The following is a 20,398-nucleotide window of genomic DNA, read 5'->3' as shown; positions in this document are numbered from 1 at the left end:
TAATAATTAAACCTATTGATAAACTACACGCACATCTTCACCATATTGATGGATGCCAAACATCAATCTATCATATGCAGTTTGTATATTATGTGTGTGTGTTTGGGTGGCCGGTGGAGATGCAATAGTGCGAAGTCCAAGGCACTTTCACTGCAAAAGCAAGGGGATTCATGCTTGTGGGAAACGAAGGTTGGTGCAAACGGATGTTAGGACCAGAAATCCAAACATCTACTACCTCTTTTGCTCCATCACTATAAAGAAACGCGACTAGTGACAATGTGGTAAAAAATTTAAGTTGGAATAAAACAAATCTGCAGTGTTTCATATAGCTTTAAGTCTGCAAGTACAATATTTCCTTGGGAGGGTAAGCGTCAACTTATATTAAAAAAAGAAAAAAAATTCCATGAATAAAATTATGATTTATAATAAATTTCAACTATTAATTAATAAAGTGTGTGTTACATAATAGGTTTCTAACATTTCTATGGTTCATTTATACTTTAATAGTCAAATTCAAATTATATTACTTGTGGATATCAAATTTTTCTAAATTTTTTTAGTAAAGATTAATCATCAGTATAATTAACAGAGATTAATCATCGTATTTTGTGCGTTTAGAAACAAGTATAGCTAGGAACAATAAGCAGGGTCTCTGCTTGTTTTGTTTGTTTCTAAACTTGCTGTATTAGTTTACTGCACTGTGATTGGGGTACCTCTTATATCCCCCGTTTTTATTTATAATAAAACTTAACTTGTTTGCTGATAAAAAAAAAATAGCAAATACTTTACACCAATAGAGGATGATGACCCATAATTATATTTACACGCCATTTTAATTATAAGTTCGCATACTAATTTTAAGAGACAAAAAATATGCATTCCAGTTCACATTGTCTTTCTCTCCTTTACTAAAAAGTTTAAAAGTGTTTAGTTATACGCTGTGCCAATACTACTTCTAAATTTTGTAATCGCGGCCAATGCCTATATATGAAAAATATTATTCTTCAACTTGATTTTATACGTCCACATTTTAAACCTCCTTTTTGCAGAAAAGACGAAATTAAATTTCTTTTTCATAAAAGGTGAGTATAGAAGGAAAATGAATTGAAAAAAAGTTTAGAAACAATCTTATTATTGTAAATATATCAGTTCCTCAAGACTCAAACATCGCATTTATTTAAACAATAATTTTCTCACCTAATTTATACAAGTAGAATACCTAATCTTAAGTTATCTACTATCAAACACGCTTTAGTTTAGATTCGATACGTGGATCGGCAAAAGTATAAGCCTTGCAAGTGTAACAGGTAAAGTTGAAATCAGATTAAATTCGAAGATAAGTAACCTTATGCTTTATTGGAGAGAATGTTAACTTTAGAAGGTGAAAAAAATACCTTCTCTAGAAATCTGTCAATGTCACCTAATTGAACTCGTATGCATCTCACTAGGGTAACAGAGTTTAAGGAAAAGAAAATGCAAGAGAAATATAAAATTTTGAATAAAAAAGATCTTAAATGAAGCAGCATCAGCTTCCAAGAAAAGAAAGTATAACTGATTAATAGCGTGGCTCAGGCTAATCCCATCTGATCTTGCACCCTCGTGCATGCATGGTCTCGAGCATTTCTGAGGAAAGCGAGAACAGGAGGGACCTCTGCAGTTTAACCTTTTTAATCCGACCACAGCAAGCTCTAAGGGCAACTTCCAATCCTTTAACACTCACTTTAGAAAGACACACCAGTTTGGCATCTTGCAGGCGTTTCAAGTTACCCATAAGCATGCACAACACCATATCTGACACAATACAATAGCTCATATTTATCTGTCATCATCACCACTATATTTAGTTAGAACATAGAATTAGAACACCTAATCTTAACGGTTATTCTATCATTACAAGCCGTTTTCATGTAAATAAACATCAATGCTTAACCTATTTGAAGAATAATTAACACATGCACTCCTACAAAATATAAGTAGAAGTTTGATTATAGAAAACAAAAGAAAATACTCAGGTGGTGTGAAGTAAAATCCGAGTATTAACAACGTATCAAATTTTCTTAAGTTCAATTTAGGTTAAACATATAATATAGCCCCTATAATTGTCACAGATTCTTAATTTGGTCCTTATATGTAAAAACTTATCAAATCTGTGTCAGTCCATTTACATGCAAAAGTTATTAATTTAGTTCCTACCCTCATACGTTGACCATTAACTCTATTACACATTCTTAATTTGATCCCTATACATGTAGTGCATTCTTAATTTAGTCCTTATACGTGTAGCACATTCTTAATTTGGTCTCTGCATATAAGGGACCAAATGTGTTACATGTATAGGAATCAAATTCAAAGTATGCTACATGTATAGGGACTAAATTAAGAATGCAAAAGGAGGTTAACAGTGACAAGGACCAAATCAGTATATAGGAACCAATTTAATAAGTTTTTACGTGTAGGGACCAAATTGAGATCCATGATACGTATAGGGACTAAATTGTGTGTTTAACCTTTAATTTACTAAGAGCACATATCACACTGTCAATTTGAAAGGAAATAAAAGATCACTGAAGCCAGTAAGAAACATCAACTTCTTTTGAAATGCAAGACTAATATGATTTCTTCTTTTCGACAAATGCTTTTCCTTTCTTCATTTGTCTAAAATAAAATCTTCTATACAACAGATATTATCTTTAACATCCACCTTTATTTGTTATTCCAAAATGGAGCTGAATAAGAGTAACATTTGTAGCAGAAACTTTAATCTAAAGAACAAAAGGTTACTAACAATACAAAAATACTATGTATATATTCTTTTTTTGTGTCCAGAGCAGAAGATAGATCAACAGGGTGACTGGAAGTACAAGAACATAAAAATCAAATTTAAATGCAGACTTACAAAAGCAAGGAAAGAGAAAACAAACAACACAATTGAAGAAGGGATTGCAGTGAGCCCAGATAAGCATCCAATCAAAGTTTCTTTGATCTTTGGAGAATTATAGTTTTAAATATGTCAATTAGATCAAGCCATACCACAGTTTATAATTGATAAAGTAACAAAGCCAGATGAGTGTCAATTATGTTCCTTGAGGAAACACTTATAATTTTCAAACAATGTTGAATTTTTAATTTAGAGACCAGACTACTCTGTTGGTCAGAATGCAGAGACTCAGAATATTAATAACTTGATTGAGTAAAAGTAGTACAACTGACCTGCCGCAGGTTTTGTGAATAAAAAGCAAGGGCCCAGAAACCTGAATCATCAATTTTTTCACAATGTTTCAAATCTAAATCTGCCAATCTCTTACAACTTATTGCAACTTCTTTTATACCAATGCTTGTGATATTTGAAAGCCCACGCAACTCCAGATCAGATAGTTCACCAAGATGGCTGATATATTCCATCCCTCTGTCTGTAATTCTATTGCAATATGACAAGTTGAGCTTTGTCAACCCCTTGCATCCACTTGTTAGCGCTGCTAGCCCATCATCTCCAATACGTACACATCTGTGATCAAAGAACAAAATGAACGAAACAGCATCACGACATTATCCATAATTTCATTGAATCATTAGCAATTAACCACGTTGACTATAAAGTTCAATTACCGATAGAGATCAAGTTCAGTCATTTTTGGGCAGTTACAAGCAATGTGTGCCAATCCTATGTCTGATATGTTTGTGCATAATCCTAACTTCAATCTTACGAGTTCTGAACATCTTGATAGATATCTTAGAGCTGCACGAAACAGAAAGTTGGAAATAAATTAATTAGAACCATTTGCAATTTTAAACAAGACGGATATATTATTTAAAAAGATAGAGATTCCATAGTTTACCTATGTCATCGATGCCAGAGCAATCAGTAAGATCAAGCTCTTTGAGAAGTGAGCAATTTAACCCAAGTTGATAAAGACAATTCTCAGTCACCATATCACAAGATTCTAGCTTCAGACAGACAAGGTCTGGACAAGAGTCTGCTATAGTAGAGATGGCTGTATCAGAGATGAACTGACAACAAGTCAAATCAAGTATCTTCAAATTGCCACAGCCAGATACTAGCTGCATAATTCCCTTGTTGGTCACCCCAACGCATTTGCTTAAACCAAGTTCCACTAACAACTTGCAATTGGTGCCAATTGTCTGGAGGATAAAGTCAGAAACTCGAACACCATCAATTCTAATTATTCTCAGCTGCTTTAAATTCTCCAAGCATTTAACAAGAGGTGCTGAAAGCTCCTATAGAAAATGCCAGAGGTGTTAGTGTATATAAAACTTATCACAATAAAACATGGTTCACATTGATATCATATACATCACAAATTATAGAATAAACTTACAAAGAGGCAATATCCCGCATCCAACTGCTCAAGACCTCCATGTCCACTAATTACAGATATTAAACCGGATGAGCTAACACAATCACACCTTGATACATCAATTGCCTGCAATGCATGGAAATATTTTATGTTTATGCTCCACAGAATCCTTGTGGTCAACTTTATTAATTTCTCAACCATTATTGCCATAGCTTACAACTTATGAGAAATAAATTACCTTAAGTAGTGGACATCCTTTTTCAAGAAACCGTAATCCAACATCATCCACTAAAGAGCAGCCCACCATAATGAAAACCTCAAGCTTTAATAGAGAAGCTATTGATCTCAAAGATTCGCTTGCTACCTAATGATGAAAGATTTTTAAATTACTTAAAAAATGTATAATTTGAAGAAGAAATAAGAACACAAATCAAATACAGTCTGTTTGTTAGCTAAGGTAATGATGTAAAACAGAAATGTCATTGAAATATGTTGTTCTTGGGAATGGTGTTGAAAACAACACCACAAACACAAGTACTGTAGTGTACTGTCCATAGTCAAGGAGCAATAGTTACAATTTATAAACATAGACTCATTTTCTATTTCATCTCCTTTCCACTCCAATTTCTTCCTATATGTCTCTCTTTTTCATCACATTACTTATGACATGTAATTTTCCCTCTTTATCTGTTTTTCTTTCTATCTCCTCTTTCTACCTCCATACATCCCAAGCAGAGTGTAGATTTATCATGAATCATCAAGGAACATGTTTTTCCTACTCTATTGATTCTGCATTGCTCTCAACTTTCGCAAACCAAAAATATAATTTCTATCTCTTCTTCAGACACCATAAGCAAGAAAGAACAAGGGAGATTCATTCAAATTGTAGTACTAACTGTTCAATGATAATGATCCAAAACCTCACACCTCAAACATCCTTATTAAAGTTCTACAAAAATCACATGAAGAATTTAGTCGGTGCTTTCCACAAAAACACTTAAGAATCAGGAATTGGATTTAAAAAAGCACTTTTCTACCATCAATAGTGACAAAGGTAGGGAATGAAGTGGTTTGCTGAAGTCACTAACCCCTGTCGTCAACTGTGTGCCCTCAACCTATTTCCAATACGAACAAAGGGTATAAAGTTTCTCACATGACTCTAATCTGTCGACCAATATGGTGTGGCATATATAACAAATAATCATTCCCCTTAAGCATGTAGTCAAAAGTACAATCTTCGGGACGGTGTGTATAGAATAACAAACAGATCTTAGCATCTCGAGAAATTGGTGTTTGAGTGCAGGCCAAGGATACTCCGAATTCACCCAAAAATAAAACTCTAACCTTCACCCATTTTTTATTCCATATCATTTTCATCCCATTTTATTTCTGTCTCTTCATTTTTAAATCACATTATTTATGACATATTACTTTCCATCTCTACCTTGGTTCTTTTCTCCCAATCTCTTCTATCCACCCCAAAATGAGATGAACGTTAATCAGCAATCAGCAATGATATACAATCCTTTATGCGAGAGAAAGCAACAAAACAAACCTTGAGATAGGACACGTCGAGAAATTTCAAGTCCAAGCACTTCTTGCAAAGAAGATCAATCCCCAGATCAGAAATCTCCAAGCACCACTTCAAACTCAGCCTCTCCAATTTGCCACACCCGACAGCAATCTTGGCCAACCCAATATCAGTAACTCCCAAACACTTATCCATGTTGAGTTCCCTCAACCTCCCGGCGCACGATAGCGCCGCGGCCTCTCTGTCCCCATACCCCCAACAATGGGACACATCCACGGCCTCCAACACGGGGCACGCGCGAATCAGCATCTCCAAGCCCACGTGGTCCAACCCGGTGGCGCGACTCAGCACGAGCCTCCTCAGTCCCCGAGTCCAACTCGCCGATCCCTGACTCAGCACAACCGACACAACCCCGTCTTCGATCCGAGGACAAAGCGACAGGTCCAGCGTCTCAATGTTGCAGAACCTCTCCAACAGCCTGAGCAGAAACTCGATTCGGAGGATCCGAATGCTCTTCCGGGTCGCCGATTCGACCCGGAGAAATTCCTTGCACACCAGCCGCCACGGTTTCCGATCCGGCCCGAGCTTCTCGAGGACCCGGATGAGCAGGTCTTCGGTCAAGAGGCAGAAAACGGATTCAGACAACATTAAGGTTTCAGAAATCTCGTAATTCCTAAGTTTTTTTTCTTAAAAAAAAAAGGTTGTTATTGTGACGTGGAATTGAAGGGAAACAGTTTAGGTGGGAACGAAGAGGAACATGAGGCGGAGGTGGAGAAGAGGGTGGTGCGTGTGTTTAGAGAGCGTGCGAAGTGGTAACCTGCAACGAGATATCTCTGGATTCATTGTTTTTTCCTTTCTCTTTTGTCTAAGTTGAGTGAAAAAAACAGAGGAGAATACAATGTGAATAGAAACAGGGAAGGGAAGGGAAAACTGAATTGATTTGTTAGATTTCAGAGGGTAGGTGAGTGTTTCACACTTTCGCTTTCTTGGGGTACGGGTCTAGGTACGGCCATGTGAATTGAGTGTTGTGTTCCTCACCCCGTTCTCCTCTCGCAACTTGTTCAATGCTGCTGCTCTTTTTTGCCATAAATGTCCTTTTTTTCTTGAAGCGGAGGGAACAACAAATTAAAGATCCAAGGCTGACAAGGGAATAATAACTAACACGAATTAGGTTGTCTTCTCGTCCTGCTCAGGACAAAACATGGACATGAGAGAAGAATGTATTTAACTCGCAATCACATGGAAGAATCATTCTTTTTCCAATTGAACAGGTCATTGACACGTTTAGCGTCATAAAAATAAGATTATTTCTTCCTACTCTTAAATATTTTTTATTTTATATTATTTTTTAGTTTTTTAATTAGAGTAAATGAATATTTTGATCAGGTAAATTGTTCATAATTTTTTTCCTTTAAAAAAATCTGATTTCATTTTTAAATATGTAAAAGATTGACAATTGCAATTTAATAATAAATTAATTTTTAAATTTTATAATTTAATATTATATTCATCCATAAAAAATAAATTTTTATGTTAAATTAATTTTTTTAATATTATAATTTATTAACAAAATGATTACACAAAACTAATGTCAAGAAGGTTAATAAATTCATGAGACATAATTGCACACCATTTGAAGCACTAAGACCCATTACATGAAGAAGTTTTTGCTACTTGTTATTATGTTTTAGTTTGTTGTTGCTGTTACAGTTTGGTTTGTTTGTTTTTAATAAGTCCTAGTATGTAGGATTTAGTTGCTTTTGAATTAGTCGAATGAATTATGCAGTTATTCATGAGATATTTCTGGTTAGATTTGTAAAGGCTATATAATAGCCTCTTTGAATTCAATAAATGTAGCAATCATATATTCATGAGATATTTTCTTGTATTCTCCTCATTACAATTATTTTAGGATAAAAATTCATTATATTTCATAAAAAAATGTTTTCACATTAATATGTCAAACTGACAAAATTTAATAAAAAAAATTGAATATACAATATGTCAATTACATTAGTTTAACTATCACATACATAATACACATAAAATTAGTATAATGATATAAAATTTCATTATAATCGCATGTGAGGAAATAATTTATTCCATTCTAAGAACAACTTTGTTCTTCTTCCTTACAATTTCTTGTAATCAAATTCTTAGTCCTATCAACTTTGCATGTTCGCTCTAAAATTAATACTTTTATCTTTTGCACAAACCTTTACGCCACTTTCTACTAAAAGATTGTTGGTGACTTGACACATTACACATCTTGAAACCTTGTTGCTTCTGCCTCCCTCTCCTTTCTTTGTCATTGTTTTTCCACATTACCCCCAATTATGCCCTAGCAATCACCAACTTTCTTTAAGGATGCTAGCTACAACATGGTGGCTTGTTGCTTTGGGATTGCTCCATTTAAGGCATGTTTTACGTCATTCAAGTTTTGCAAAGAGATCATCAATATTTGGAGCATTTGTTTTAAGTTTCATATGATTTAAAAATGGTCGTGGAGAAATTTAATTAGAGTACGTTTCCAAATTATTTTGGGGTTTAATTTGAGTTTGGCTAAAATTGGCATTGAGGGTAAATTTTTTTATTAAAAAAATGGTAAGAGAGTGGAGATAATAAATTTTCATAAAGTTTTTTACATTTAGCTCTTTAATAAGTAATTAAAATATTTATTAACAATATTGTCCCAAAATGCATCAGATCATAAATTCAAACTCCTGAATGACTATTGTACACAAGAAAAATATATTTTACTAGTTTTTTAAAATTTAATCTTGTTGTGACCATTGTATACCCAGAATATATCTATTCTAAATATGTGTTAAAATGTTAAATACATGGACTTGATTTAACTAGTTGTTAAAAATATTTCTTTATTTTTATTACATTAGAAAATAAAAAATAAACGATCATTGTTTTTAAAAAAAATATACCACCCAATATGGACTAATTCCAAAAAGTAGCGTTAATTAATAATGCAATTCAAAGGAAAATTCCGGAAAAAGAAATGGGGAATATAGGTTGGAAGTTGGAAAGTGATAAGCAGGACACCGTTGTGTAGTGTAAGGTACGGTTGCTTGGTTGGTATGGTCCAGTAAGTAGAGTAGACCGTACCTATCTATTTATTTTACTTTTTTCTGTTTGGAAATTGAAATTTGAAAGGAATCCAACGGTACACATTGACTACCTCACTAATCACTATTGCTCGTATCAGCAGTAGGGCCCGCCACGTGGTGCTTCTTTAGATGCTGCATCCCACCTCATCCACTCCATCCAACGTACTACAATTAACTCAACAGATTATATTTTTATTATACTGGTATTAGTTCCACTGCACAATATTTAAAAAGATCATGCTTCAAAATCATGTAAGTTTTGATTTTTTTTCTTAAAAATATATTTAAAATATTATAATCAATGACAAGTTTATATTTAAAATATATATATATGAATTAAGAGATATAAATGATTATGCAAGTTACATAATCGATTATATGACTGGTTGAACTTTATTTATTGAATTGGAGATATATATTTTTAAAATGGTTTCACAATTGATTATGTCTTACATTTTCAACATATTTTCATGTTTATGTATTTCACAAGGGAAATGAGGTTATATTTGGCAACAAGCAAAATCGAGTCCTCCTAGGTTTATTTTATTACATTTCAGTTTCACTCCACTTTCAATCACTTAAACCAAATATAGTTTTAAAAAAAACATGAATTTAGTCCTTATTTTAATTTAGTGACGATAAAACCTGACACTAAATTTTAAATTTAAATATGGAGAGAAAGTAAATTCACATGTTTTTAGAAGTTGATATTAAAATGCAAAGAACATAATTAAGTTTAAGTGAAAAATAAGGAGACTCAAAATATTCCATTTTCATATAAATAATTGGGTAAATAGTCACTTTTGTCCCGCAAAATAAATGCGTCTAAAAATGAAAATACAAAATTTAATTCCTGAAAGTGTAAAAAGTGCTACAAATATGTCTTGTTGTTGACTTCCTTCCGTCATCGTTAATAGAATAGTCTACGTGTTACGTAGGGACAAAGTTGTCACGCGAATGATTGTCAACGTGGATTTCCAGCATAAGGACATATTTGTCATAATATTTTTTTTAACTTTTTATCTTCGCACTCCGCTGACAAATGCGTCATTGAAAGATAAAAATGTAAGATTTAATCCTTAAAAATATAAAAAATGCGACAAATATACCCAGACGTTAATAATAAATGGTGACTAATTATTATTATTATTATGTGTTTATAATTTACTGCTCCTATTTGTTTAGTATTTATATAATATATTTTTTAAATTTCCTTTTAATATATATATTTTTATTATTTTGATTTCATTGTCAAACTTTAATATTTGCTGTTAAAAAAAACTTTATCTTATACCTCATATTTGGATTGGAAATAATATATCGAGAATTTTGAGTAGAAAAAACACAACCTGTCACGGGACTAGATTTATTTATTTTAAAAAGAGAATTTAATAAACTATTTAAAAAAACAAATCTCACAAAATTTAACTAAATAAAGCTAAATCAACTATTTTTTTTAAAAAAAAACAAATCTCACAAAATTTAAACTAGATAAAGCTAAAGTGAAATTATAAGTCTTTTTCCTTAATCAATAATATATATATATATATATATATAAGGCTTTCAATTTTTTTATATCATAATTACCATTTTAAAAAATGTAAGCCTTTTATTTCTTAAATTTTTTGTTTCTTCAATTAATTATTAATTTTTATTACATATTATGTCATAATATGTCAAATAGAATGTAAGGTCACTGCAACCCCTAAATCAGTGAAAAATACAATTCTACATCCCAAAGACAAAGAATAAACCTCTGTATTAATTTTCTTTTTTGTTTTAAAGTTAACCTATGTATTAGTTTGAGCATTATTATATTTTTATTTAAATGTATTTGGATTCTTTATTTATTAGTAACTGTTTTCATTTTATTCATATTATGTATAATACGTGTTGTCTTGAATGGAAACACATAAGGTTTATCCAAAAAATTCTTTCATATTTGAGGTGTATATATATATATATATATATATATATATATATATATATATATATATATATATATATATATTATTGATTAAAAAAAAGACTTATAATTTCACTTTAGCTTTATCTAGTTTGAATTTTGTGAGATTTGTTTTTTTTATAAAAAAAGTTGATTCAATTCTCTTTTTAAAATAAATAAATAAATAAATTTGGTTCCGTGACCGATTGTATTTTTTTACCCAAAATTCTCGACATCTTATTTTCAATCTAAATATGAGGTATAAGATAAAGTTTTTTTAATAGTAAAGATTAAAGTTTGACGAGAAAATCAAAATAATAAAAATATATACATTAAAAGGAAATTTTAAAAATATATTATATAAGTTTTAAACGAATAGGAACAGTAAATTATAAACACATAATAATAATAATAATAATTAGTCATAATTTATCATTAACGTCGGAATATATTTGTTGCACTTTTTATACAGGGACGTATTTGTCAGTAGATTGGAAAGATAAAAAGTCAAAAAAAAAATATTATAATCAAATATGCCCCTATGCTGACAATTCATGTTGACAATTATTTCAGCGACAAATTTGTTTATCTGTGTCATGTAAGTTATTTTATTAATGATAACAGAAGGGATTTAACGGCAGGACATATTCATCGCATCGACTAAATTTTGTATTTTCATTTTTTAAGATGTATTTTTCAATGAATTACATGTTAAGGATAAAATTGGTTATTTATTCTAAATAATTTGAACAATTTTTGTTACATATAATAATTTGAAGAGTAAGGTTCTCCTTCAACTTGCTTGCATTTAATTAAATACCACCGTCCTACCGTTGTCAGTTACGAACCACCGCATTTAAAATTTTCAAGTGTTTTCTTATAAAACTCTAAGTTGAATTAAAAAATATCTTAATATTTTATTGATAACAGTATCCATTGTTTAAGAAATATTTTAAGAGAAAAATATTATTTGATTAACAAAAAGATCAACAAAGTATTCTTGACAAAATTAAGAAAAGAGACTATGACACTATGTATTAAAATATAAAATAATTTTATATAATTATTCAATCATAAATTATATACAAATAATAATGATTTGTATTTGGATAACTATATAAAATTATTAAAATTATTTTACATAATACACCACAGTTAAACTCAATATTTATTTAAAATATACAGACAGTATAATTCTTTTACAGCATTATTTAACAATGAATTATTATATATTTTAAAATTATTAAATTCCGAAATAATTAGTTTTTAGAGGAATTCTGAAATAATTAATTAAAAAATACTACTAATATTTATACACAGTTGCGAATTGATGCTAAACCAAACATGCGGCCATGATTTGCGTTTGGATATTTCCAAGTTCCAAACCAAAAATAATATAAATAATGCAAATTTAATTCAAAAGACTCGTCCCATTTTTTATTATTTTTTTGGCAAATAGATGAGGTAAACCGCCCCAACTAAAAACCTCTGTAGAAACTTAAATGAGCAGAATCCGCCAAAAGGAGGAAAATTGTAAATACGATCTTCCTCCAAACATAGCTAGAGAATCCATAGACATCATCAGATTGGAACATGGCAGGCAAAATGAAACATGCGAAATGCGATAAATTAAGAAATCATTGTGACTAATCATCCTTTTTTTTATTTGAGGGAAATATATTTTAGAACAAGTTTTTTGAAGAAGTTAGAAATTGAGCCACATCCTCCTAAAACTAAAGCAGTACTGGCGGGCTAACCCTAATTGGAGAGTAGAGAGAAGCTCAGATAGAAGTGGAGGATTCTATTCCCAGACCTTAAGACAAGGCCTCATAATGAGCTGGGATTCACATTTATCATCACTGCGATTGAAAAAACCAAAGTGAACGAAGTCGACACTATCGATCGTTTTATGTACAATAAACAAGAGTCGACACGGGAGCAACACAACCCAGGATCCACGTTATGCTATGCAATTGCTAGGGTTACACTGGATAAAATATATAAACACGTTACGGGCCTCACGGCCCATATGTGGAGGCTTTTACTAACAGTTAGGTTTGGGCCTTATTTCAATTCCATCAACTATGAGCCCACCTTTGGCTTCCTTGAGGCACATTTGAATCGCTGTAGAAACTCCCCAACTCAATCTCCGACCATTCTTCATCTTCAGGTTTACAATGGCAATGATGACAAAAGGCTTTGCCATTTATTTTGCAACGTCAACGTATGTAAACAGTGCTTTGTGATTTCTGATTCCAAACCTCTACCCACACCTCTGATGGTAACGAGTACGCTCCCTACAATGTTTTTGGAGATAATATTCAACTGTTTATGCTGCCCTTGATTTCTAGCCAGCAAATCGTTCTCAGCTCAGCAGCTTCTTCAAAACTTAAGATGACACATGTATGAAGTGAAGTTGTTAAAGTACAGGAACTTTTGATTTTATTATTGGGTATGAACTGAAATTACTATTGTAAAAGGAAAAAAAATATATTTGGAAATTAGGATGATGCACAAACCTCGACTTGGATGGGTTTCCAGGACCAATACAAGGTGCTGTTTCCCCATGTAATTGAAAGCTGCCTTGCGCTCAAGAGGTAACATATTTTGCCTGTTGTTTTCTCAATAGAGAGCATCTGTTTTCGTCACCAGGAAATGTTAATACTATCATAAGTGTCACATGTTGCTCTAAAACTAAATGCTTACCTTAATTATAGTCACCAAAATAAAATTTTCTTACCTTATTGTATCCTTCCATCAGAGAGTTCTCGCTTTCATTGAAATGATGATGAATTTGGTGATTATGGTAATATTTTGTACTTGAACCCAAAAAATCATTTTTTGGATCAATAGTTTTTAATTCTTCTGAATACGTATAACTTTTGATCTTTCATGTCTAGAATTTTTTTTCTTTATCACAACAATGTATATTTTTCTTAACAATTTAAGTTTATTTTTTGCAACCTTATAATTATAAATACAATCTAAATTCAACTTAGAATGTGATTTGAGCCTCCACAGACAGTCGCGCAAATATGAATTCACTAGTTGGAAAATTCATATTTGCTCCACCGCCTGAGGATACGCAATCAACCTTAAGCTAATAAACTGTATTTAGTTGCAATTTCTACACTTTGATGCTCTCTCTCTAGATCTATGTCGTTTATCCTGCAAATGTGTGCTGCATTAATTGATTTGTTAATACAATATTACTCTCCTAGTATTATATGTCTTTTTCTATCTTACACTAATTGTCCTTTTACAAAATTAAGAAAACATTAATTATTTTTCTATAATACCCTTGCATGTTAATATCTCACTTGAGTATGTAAGTAAATTTACAATTACATTTTAACTTTTTTAATAAAGATATTTTTTTCCAAAGAAGATCATTACCATAGTAACTTGTGTAATTACTATTTTTTCAAGAATTATGTAAATAATATAAGATAACGGGAGTATAGTGTTATAGATATTCCTAAAACTCCCATTAAATGTCAGCAATTTTATTAAGAATTTGTAAATAATAGGACGTATTCTCAGAATAGGCTTTTCGGATTTTAAAAGAAAACATTAAATACAAACATAAAATATAAATTGACAATTGTTGTTACATCATTCAGTGAAGCAACAGTTATTTTTCAAAATATAATATATCAATGCTGTTTTAAAATAGTCATATTCAAATATAAATTTAAGATTTAGGTTTTTAATTTCTCAATTATTTTAAGTATGCATTTCTCTACTTAAAAGCGATGAATCATTTATAATTTTAAAATGCTTTCCACTGTTTAAAAAAGAAAAAGGAAAAAAGTTCCCACAGAGCCCCTTGCCAATGCTAGTGGTCAACTGGCCATAATTATTCATTAGCATAGTCGAGCCCAATGGAAGTTGCAAGTAAAAGGGTCCCTGTATTGTGTGTGTCAGTGGGGTAGGATGCAGTTCATTTTATCCATCATTATCATAAGTAAATGACAATTGGGATTAAGCATACGGTCGAATATTCTGGTGTACTTTTGTGCACTAGCAACGTCTTGCATGATCATGATTGCCATTTCTGAAGACTGTAGCAAATGTGTTAGGTGTTGGCAGATTTTGTAAATTCTTCAAGACAGAGTTTACATTCGACCAATTTGTGATTTTGCTTTGAGCCTTCATAATTAGCAATCATGCTTTACAACAATGCAAGGCAATCAGAAAGTGTGTTTTGGTTTCACGTTCTGGAATGTAATTCTAAGAAGTTAATAATTATAACTTCTACATTCCAAACGTGACTTTTTGCATTTCAACAAGTTTCCTAAGAAAGTGACTATTCAAGTCCTTTGATAAAACAGCAAATATTAAAATTAAAAAGACATTATAAAAATTTGCCTTGTTACCGTCGTCAACTGGTCGTGGTTTACATAACTTGACAAACAATTCTTTCTTTGAGGAACACGGCAATGATAATGGAGGAGACTAGAGAGGACCTGCAAACGTCCTGAGTGGATGTGAATGATAAAATGTTCCATATTGTGAAGAGGAACACTACCAAATCAAAATTACAGTTGCTTCCACAATTACCAAGTTCTACTATCTATATATAATTTAACAATACTCAGTGGGGACATGCATGTTCCAATGAATCATATCGCTAATATGACGACATATTTTTTGGCTCTGAATAATTATGTCAACATGGAGCCCGGACATGAGCACATCCGAGAAACTAGAACAATTCCTTAATTTGGATGTTGATGTTGAATTCAACGTGAATCTCACGGACAGACACGGAAATGACTATATTTTAATTTTAATGAAACACCAATTAATTTTGACGTTTATAATTATGTTCTTTTTGGTAAATTATGAAATTAAAAATATTATGAATACAATTTGTCATCATTTTTAATATATCCTCGGCGTAATTTGTGATAAATGTTTTTTATTATTAATTTCTTAATTAATACTTTCATGCTTAAAATTGTATTATTAAATTATGTAATTAATTTGTTGGAATACAGATATACAACACATTTTATATATGCACTCCAAAAAGTGTGGACCAATAAATTCGAAACTTCATGGCATGTAATGAATTGAGCTGGAGATCGCCGCGGTCCAAACCTCACAAAAGGAACGAAAACGCATCATGGCCAACGGAAACGCACACATCTCCTTGTAGTAGTATACAAAAGAAGAAAATTCTCTTAAAAAAAAAGTATACAAGAAAAGTCCAAACGCATCTAACATCTAAGAATATGGTTGGTTATCCCTTTAAAAAGTTTTTTTTTTTTTGTGTTAAACGTATTTTTAAAAAGTAAACTCAATTTTATAATATGTTTAGTTATTCTCAAAAATATATTTATACATAAATTGTTGTTTGAAAAATGTGTTTTTATACAAATAAGACTTGAGTTACTTTTATAAATTTAGTTTGCAAACTTAAGTTTAACTCAAACTTAAGTTTACAAACTTTAATTTAAATATGTATTAACTTGATAACAAAAATTAATATTTTCATTTCATTCTTTTATAGAAAAAAAGTGTAAAAAGAAGAAGAAAAAAATGTGATATAGAAATAAATAAACATAATATAGTTTTGGGTTCAACTTGTTCAGCATTAGATTCGAAGAGAAATGGTTCAACCTTTTGCACGTGGTATATTATACTTGGGATCATTTTCTAACACATATTTTACGTATATTTGATATTATTAAAAATTATAAAATTATGAATTAAGTACACAAAATTATTAATGAATCATCTTTTGCTTGCACTCCTAAAACATGATAACCAATAATATGATGCTTCTATTTCATTCTTTGTTTTTACAATATTTTATGTAAAAAGAACAAAAAGAAAGTGACGTAGAAATAAACAAACATATATAATATATTAACTAGTTTATTAGCGTTAGATTGGATGGAACCAAAAAGGGACTGGTTCAACATTTTGCACGTACGTGATTTGGATTGGAATCATTTTGTTTATATATACTGGTAAAAAAAAGATATTTCGTGTTTGTCCTTTTGAAAATTATTTATATATATAATTAAGTCTAATTTGTTTTAAAAGATAAGTTAAAATAAAATGTTAAACTGATTTATAATATTTGAAGATAAAAATATCGAAATCAAATAAGATTATTATTTTTTAGTTATAGATATTTGAAGTTTATTAGAAAATAGAAAATTATGAGGCAAGTACAAAAATCCATTAACGAGTCTTGCTTGCATTCATCTATGATGTTTTAGGTCTGACTTGGATGCCTTCAAGAACAAGCCCTCCTTTCAATTGATAACCCACTTCCCTGAGACTCATCTTGATCTCTTCATCTCCTTCACCACTGAAGAACTCCCCGAGCTCAATCTCCATCCACCCATCCTCTCTTTTCGATGGAAAAGGAATCCCCTCTTGAAACGCTGCGTTTCTCAATACCTCTGTTCTGTTCCCGTAAAACAGAGCCTCCATCTCACGCTTGTTCTCATCTTTATCCCCCAAATACGCCTTCCCTCTGTGCACTTTGTTTCCAACCATAACCGATACCTCCGACGGCGCAAAATCAAGCCCATAAGCTCGATGTGAAACATTCATTATCAGATAAGCCAAATATGACGTGTTTGGCGTTAGAATCCGCGTTCTGATTTTTCCTTCAACTTCTAACCAACTCACTGTTCTCAGCTCAGCCGCCTCTGCGAATCTGCAAGCAAATCAAATTTTCCCAATTAACTCAAATAAATATCTTACAAGTTACAATTTTTTTAACTAAAAAATAATAATTACCTTGATTCAGGAATTGGTTTCCAGCTCCACATCATTGGGTCGCTGCTCCATGCTATTGACAATTCCCTTGCAGATATGATATAAGATTTTTTACCCGAAGACTTTTCCAAGTTAAAGCTCTGTATAATCAAATCAGATATTAAAAAAAGATTAAACATTTCATTGATGAATTGAAAGAAGGTAGCGTAAGTACCTTGTTGCCCTGGTCAATGAGGAGGGGGTGGCAAAGTGAATAGAAGAGTTGCTTGTATGAAGAGAAACTGAGGGTGAAGGGATTCACAGCACGTGAAACAATGTCCTCGTAATCAGAGGGCAAGAAGCTTCTCCAAACGGTGTCAGAGTTGGCGCATGAGCAAAGGGAGGGGGAGACAAGTGAAACTATGCATGCCACTAAAGGTGATGTGTGTGACAAGATTTCAGAAACACAATCGTGGGGCAACGATTCTATGTTGAAGGAGCAAGATGCCATGTGGTTCATCAGATAAATTGAAGCTAGCTATGATGATGTTTGGTACAGTAAACTCTCTCACTGCGTCTTAAAAGCAGGGGATGAGACAGGGAGGTTTTCAAGAATGAAGGGTTTGTAAACAAGGGGCTTTTGTTTTCCTTTATATAACCAGGCATTTTTTTTTGCAAACGTGATGTGCGAAGCTGTGGTCAACTTTTAAAGCAACGAGACAAAGGGATTAACAAGATGGATGCCAAATGTTTCTGAGAAAAAAAGGATAAAATGGAAATTGGAAAAGCACGTAGAAACAATAATCAATTGGCCGTGGTCCAAGTCGTGCCAAAGGCAACTTGCGGCATATGTCGTCTATAATTTGGGAAAATCCTACGGAGTCACTCACTTCACAGCATTCACTAGGGCCTGCTTGAGTTGGATTTGAGTTTTTGATTTTTAATTTTTAAATTTTAAATGTAATTTTTAAATAAAATATTTTCGGTTAAAGTGGGACTAATTTTCAATACATTTTTAAATTTGTTTCTAAAAAAAAAAAATTATGTGAATTCAATTTTTAGCTTAAAAAAATATTCTTGTTATATTTGACAATGATTTTTCAACCCATTGTAATTATCACACCACCATCATTATTTTCATTCAAAGTATTACCACTATTATCACACTATTATTATTATTATTGGTACTATCTATCCCATCATTATCTTTACCTCAACTAGTTCACATCATGGTTGATGATGTTGTGATTATCACCACCTCCTTCATTATTACACTTTTAACTTCTACTATTCTAAGTTTTAATGCCAGAGGGTAAGTCTAGTAACTTTTCCCTTCTTCACGATAAATATTCACCTTCACAATTGTTTTAGATTTTGTCTATTATATATTAGAAGGACAGATTAGTATTAATATACTTTGTCTATTATGTTTAGCTATTATATTACGTTTATACTTTTGTCTATTATATTTGGCTAATGAATATTAATATAATACATTAATATCATATTATTTAACTTTTAACTTCTTATTTTTAAATTTTATGTTATTCATATTTTAAAATTGTTATCTTCGGCTTCTATAATTATTATCTGGTGTTGATTTATCAGATTACTTTTTTTAATATCATTTTTGTGTTTGGGTATGAATTTTTTTTTACAATAGTATTGTTAAAGTATATGAATTCAAGGAATTCTTCGTTCTTTGAGAAGAGAGAAATTAATAATTTTAGTTCATTTGGTTGATAGGGTCAATAATCCCTTTTTTCATTTTTTATGTATAAGAGTATAAGTTAGTTATTATTAATTTTACTTATCATGTAATATTTTTTTGCCTCTTGATATTTTTTTCTTGATTTCATTCCTGAATGTAGTAATTATCAAAGTTATATTGGTATAATTTAATATATATATATATATATATATATATATATATATTAATATTAACATTAACATTAATAATAAGCTTGATCATTCCTGTTTGTGTAGTTAGGCTCAATAGCCTACTTAAGCCTATAGGTTTATTGGCTAATTTGTTGACCTTTTATAAAACATTCCATGTAAATAAACATTTAAATCAGGTCAAACTTTTAGGTAGGCTAGGCTAAGGCTTAAAAAAAAACCTTAACAGATAAAAGTTAGACTCAAATTTGCCAAAGTGTGACTTGACCTAACATGTTTTCACCCCACATAAAATATTTAACATAGCAATATGCATACCTAAGACTAAAACCCAAAATCAATAATTAACATGAAATAATCCCACATAAGTTGATCTATATGGTTGGTGGTTTAAGTACTATTCAATTCATTTTTAGGATTATATAAATGAAAAATATTTTATCATAAAATAAGTAAATTAATTTTCAAAAAACTTTAAGTGCTTAGTAAAATTATACGTTGAAGTAATTGATAAATATAGATATGAAAAATATAGGATGATAGAAATAAATATGCTTTTATGAAATTTCTTTATAAGTTTTTAATTTATTTTGTTGATAAAAGCATATTTTGAAATATTTATAATTTCTGTTTTTTAGTTAATTTTAAAATCTTGTTTTTTTATTTGGAGACAAATGGTTTTTATTATTGGCTTAAATACAATTTTGATCTCTTATTTTTCTCAATTCATAATTCTGGTCCTTTAATTTTAAAATAAAAAAGTTATCCCCTTTTTTTAAAAAATTGTAATTTTGATCATATCATCAAAGTTTACCTTTTTTTTTCTTTTTTTTTTTGATACATCTAGACTTATAACATATTC

The 20,398-nt window shown here is 31.0% G+C and overlaps 2 protein-coding genes, 1 non-coding gene and 1 pseudogene across 6 annotated transcripts; all 4 read right to left on the bottom strand.

The window, feature by feature from the left end:
- Positions 1-1,337: 1,337 nt before the first annotated feature.
- Positions 1,338-7,105, bottom strand: LOC100810033 (F-box/LRR-repeat protein 3). Of its 4 annotated transcripts, none has more exons than XM_006604735.4 (7): positions 5,872-7,105; positions 4,555-4,680; positions 4,338-4,442; positions 3,837-4,236; positions 3,607-3,736; positions 3,211-3,505; positions 1,338-1,819 (listed from the first exon to the last, which is right to left on the bottom strand). In XM_006604735.4, the coding sequence occupies exons 1-7, from the start codon at positions 6,493-6,495 to the stop codon at positions 1,574-1,576; spliced, it is 1,926 nt and encodes a 641-aa protein (XP_006604798.1). In that variant the 5' UTR covers positions 6,496-7,105; the 3' UTR covers positions 1,338-1,573. The 4 variants fall into 4 exon arrangements, with proteins under 4 accessions (XP_006604798.1, XP_006604799.1, XP_040868650.1 ...); XM_006604736.4 differs by having other exon boundaries at positions 1,338-1,791; XM_041012716.1 differs by having other exon boundaries at positions 3,837-4,233.
- A 5,583-nt stretch (positions 7,106-12,688) lies between these two features.
- Positions 12,689-12,784, bottom strand: LOC113000607 (small nucleolar RNA snoR69Y). The gene has a single exon (XR_003265939.1). It is a non-coding gene; the product is annotated as a small nucleolar RNA snoR69Y (small nucleolar RNA).
- A 60-nt stretch (positions 12,785-12,844) lies between these two features.
- On the bottom strand, positions 12,845-16,068 carry LOC102666331 (F-box protein PP2-B10-like; annotated as a pseudogene).
- Positions 16,069-17,023: 955 nt separating this feature from the next.
- LOC100809502 (F-box protein PP2-B15) lies at positions 17,024-18,297 on the bottom strand. The gene is made up of 3 exons (XM_003554581.5): positions 17,873-18,297; positions 17,680-17,798; positions 17,024-17,596 (listed from the first exon to the last, which is right to left on the bottom strand). Exons 1-3 carry the CDS (start codon positions 18,155-18,157, stop codon positions 17,137-17,139), a joined length of 864 nt encoding a protein of 287 aa, XP_003554629.1. The 5' UTR covers positions 18,158-18,297; the 3' UTR covers positions 17,024-17,136.
- Between the last annotated feature and the right edge of the window lie 2,101 nt (positions 18,298-20,398).

The sequence above is a fragment of the Glycine max genome, chromosome 19 (genome assembly GCF_000004515.6).
Source record: "Glycine max cultivar Williams 82 chromosome 19, Glycine_max_v4.0, whole genome shotgun sequence".
Taxonomy (NCBI): domain Eukaryota; kingdom Viridiplantae; phylum Streptophyta; class Magnoliopsida; order Fabales; family Fabaceae; genus Glycine; species Glycine max.
The sequence above is the reverse complement of the archived record's forward strand: the minus strand, read 5'-3'. Positions and strand labels throughout refer to the sequence as shown.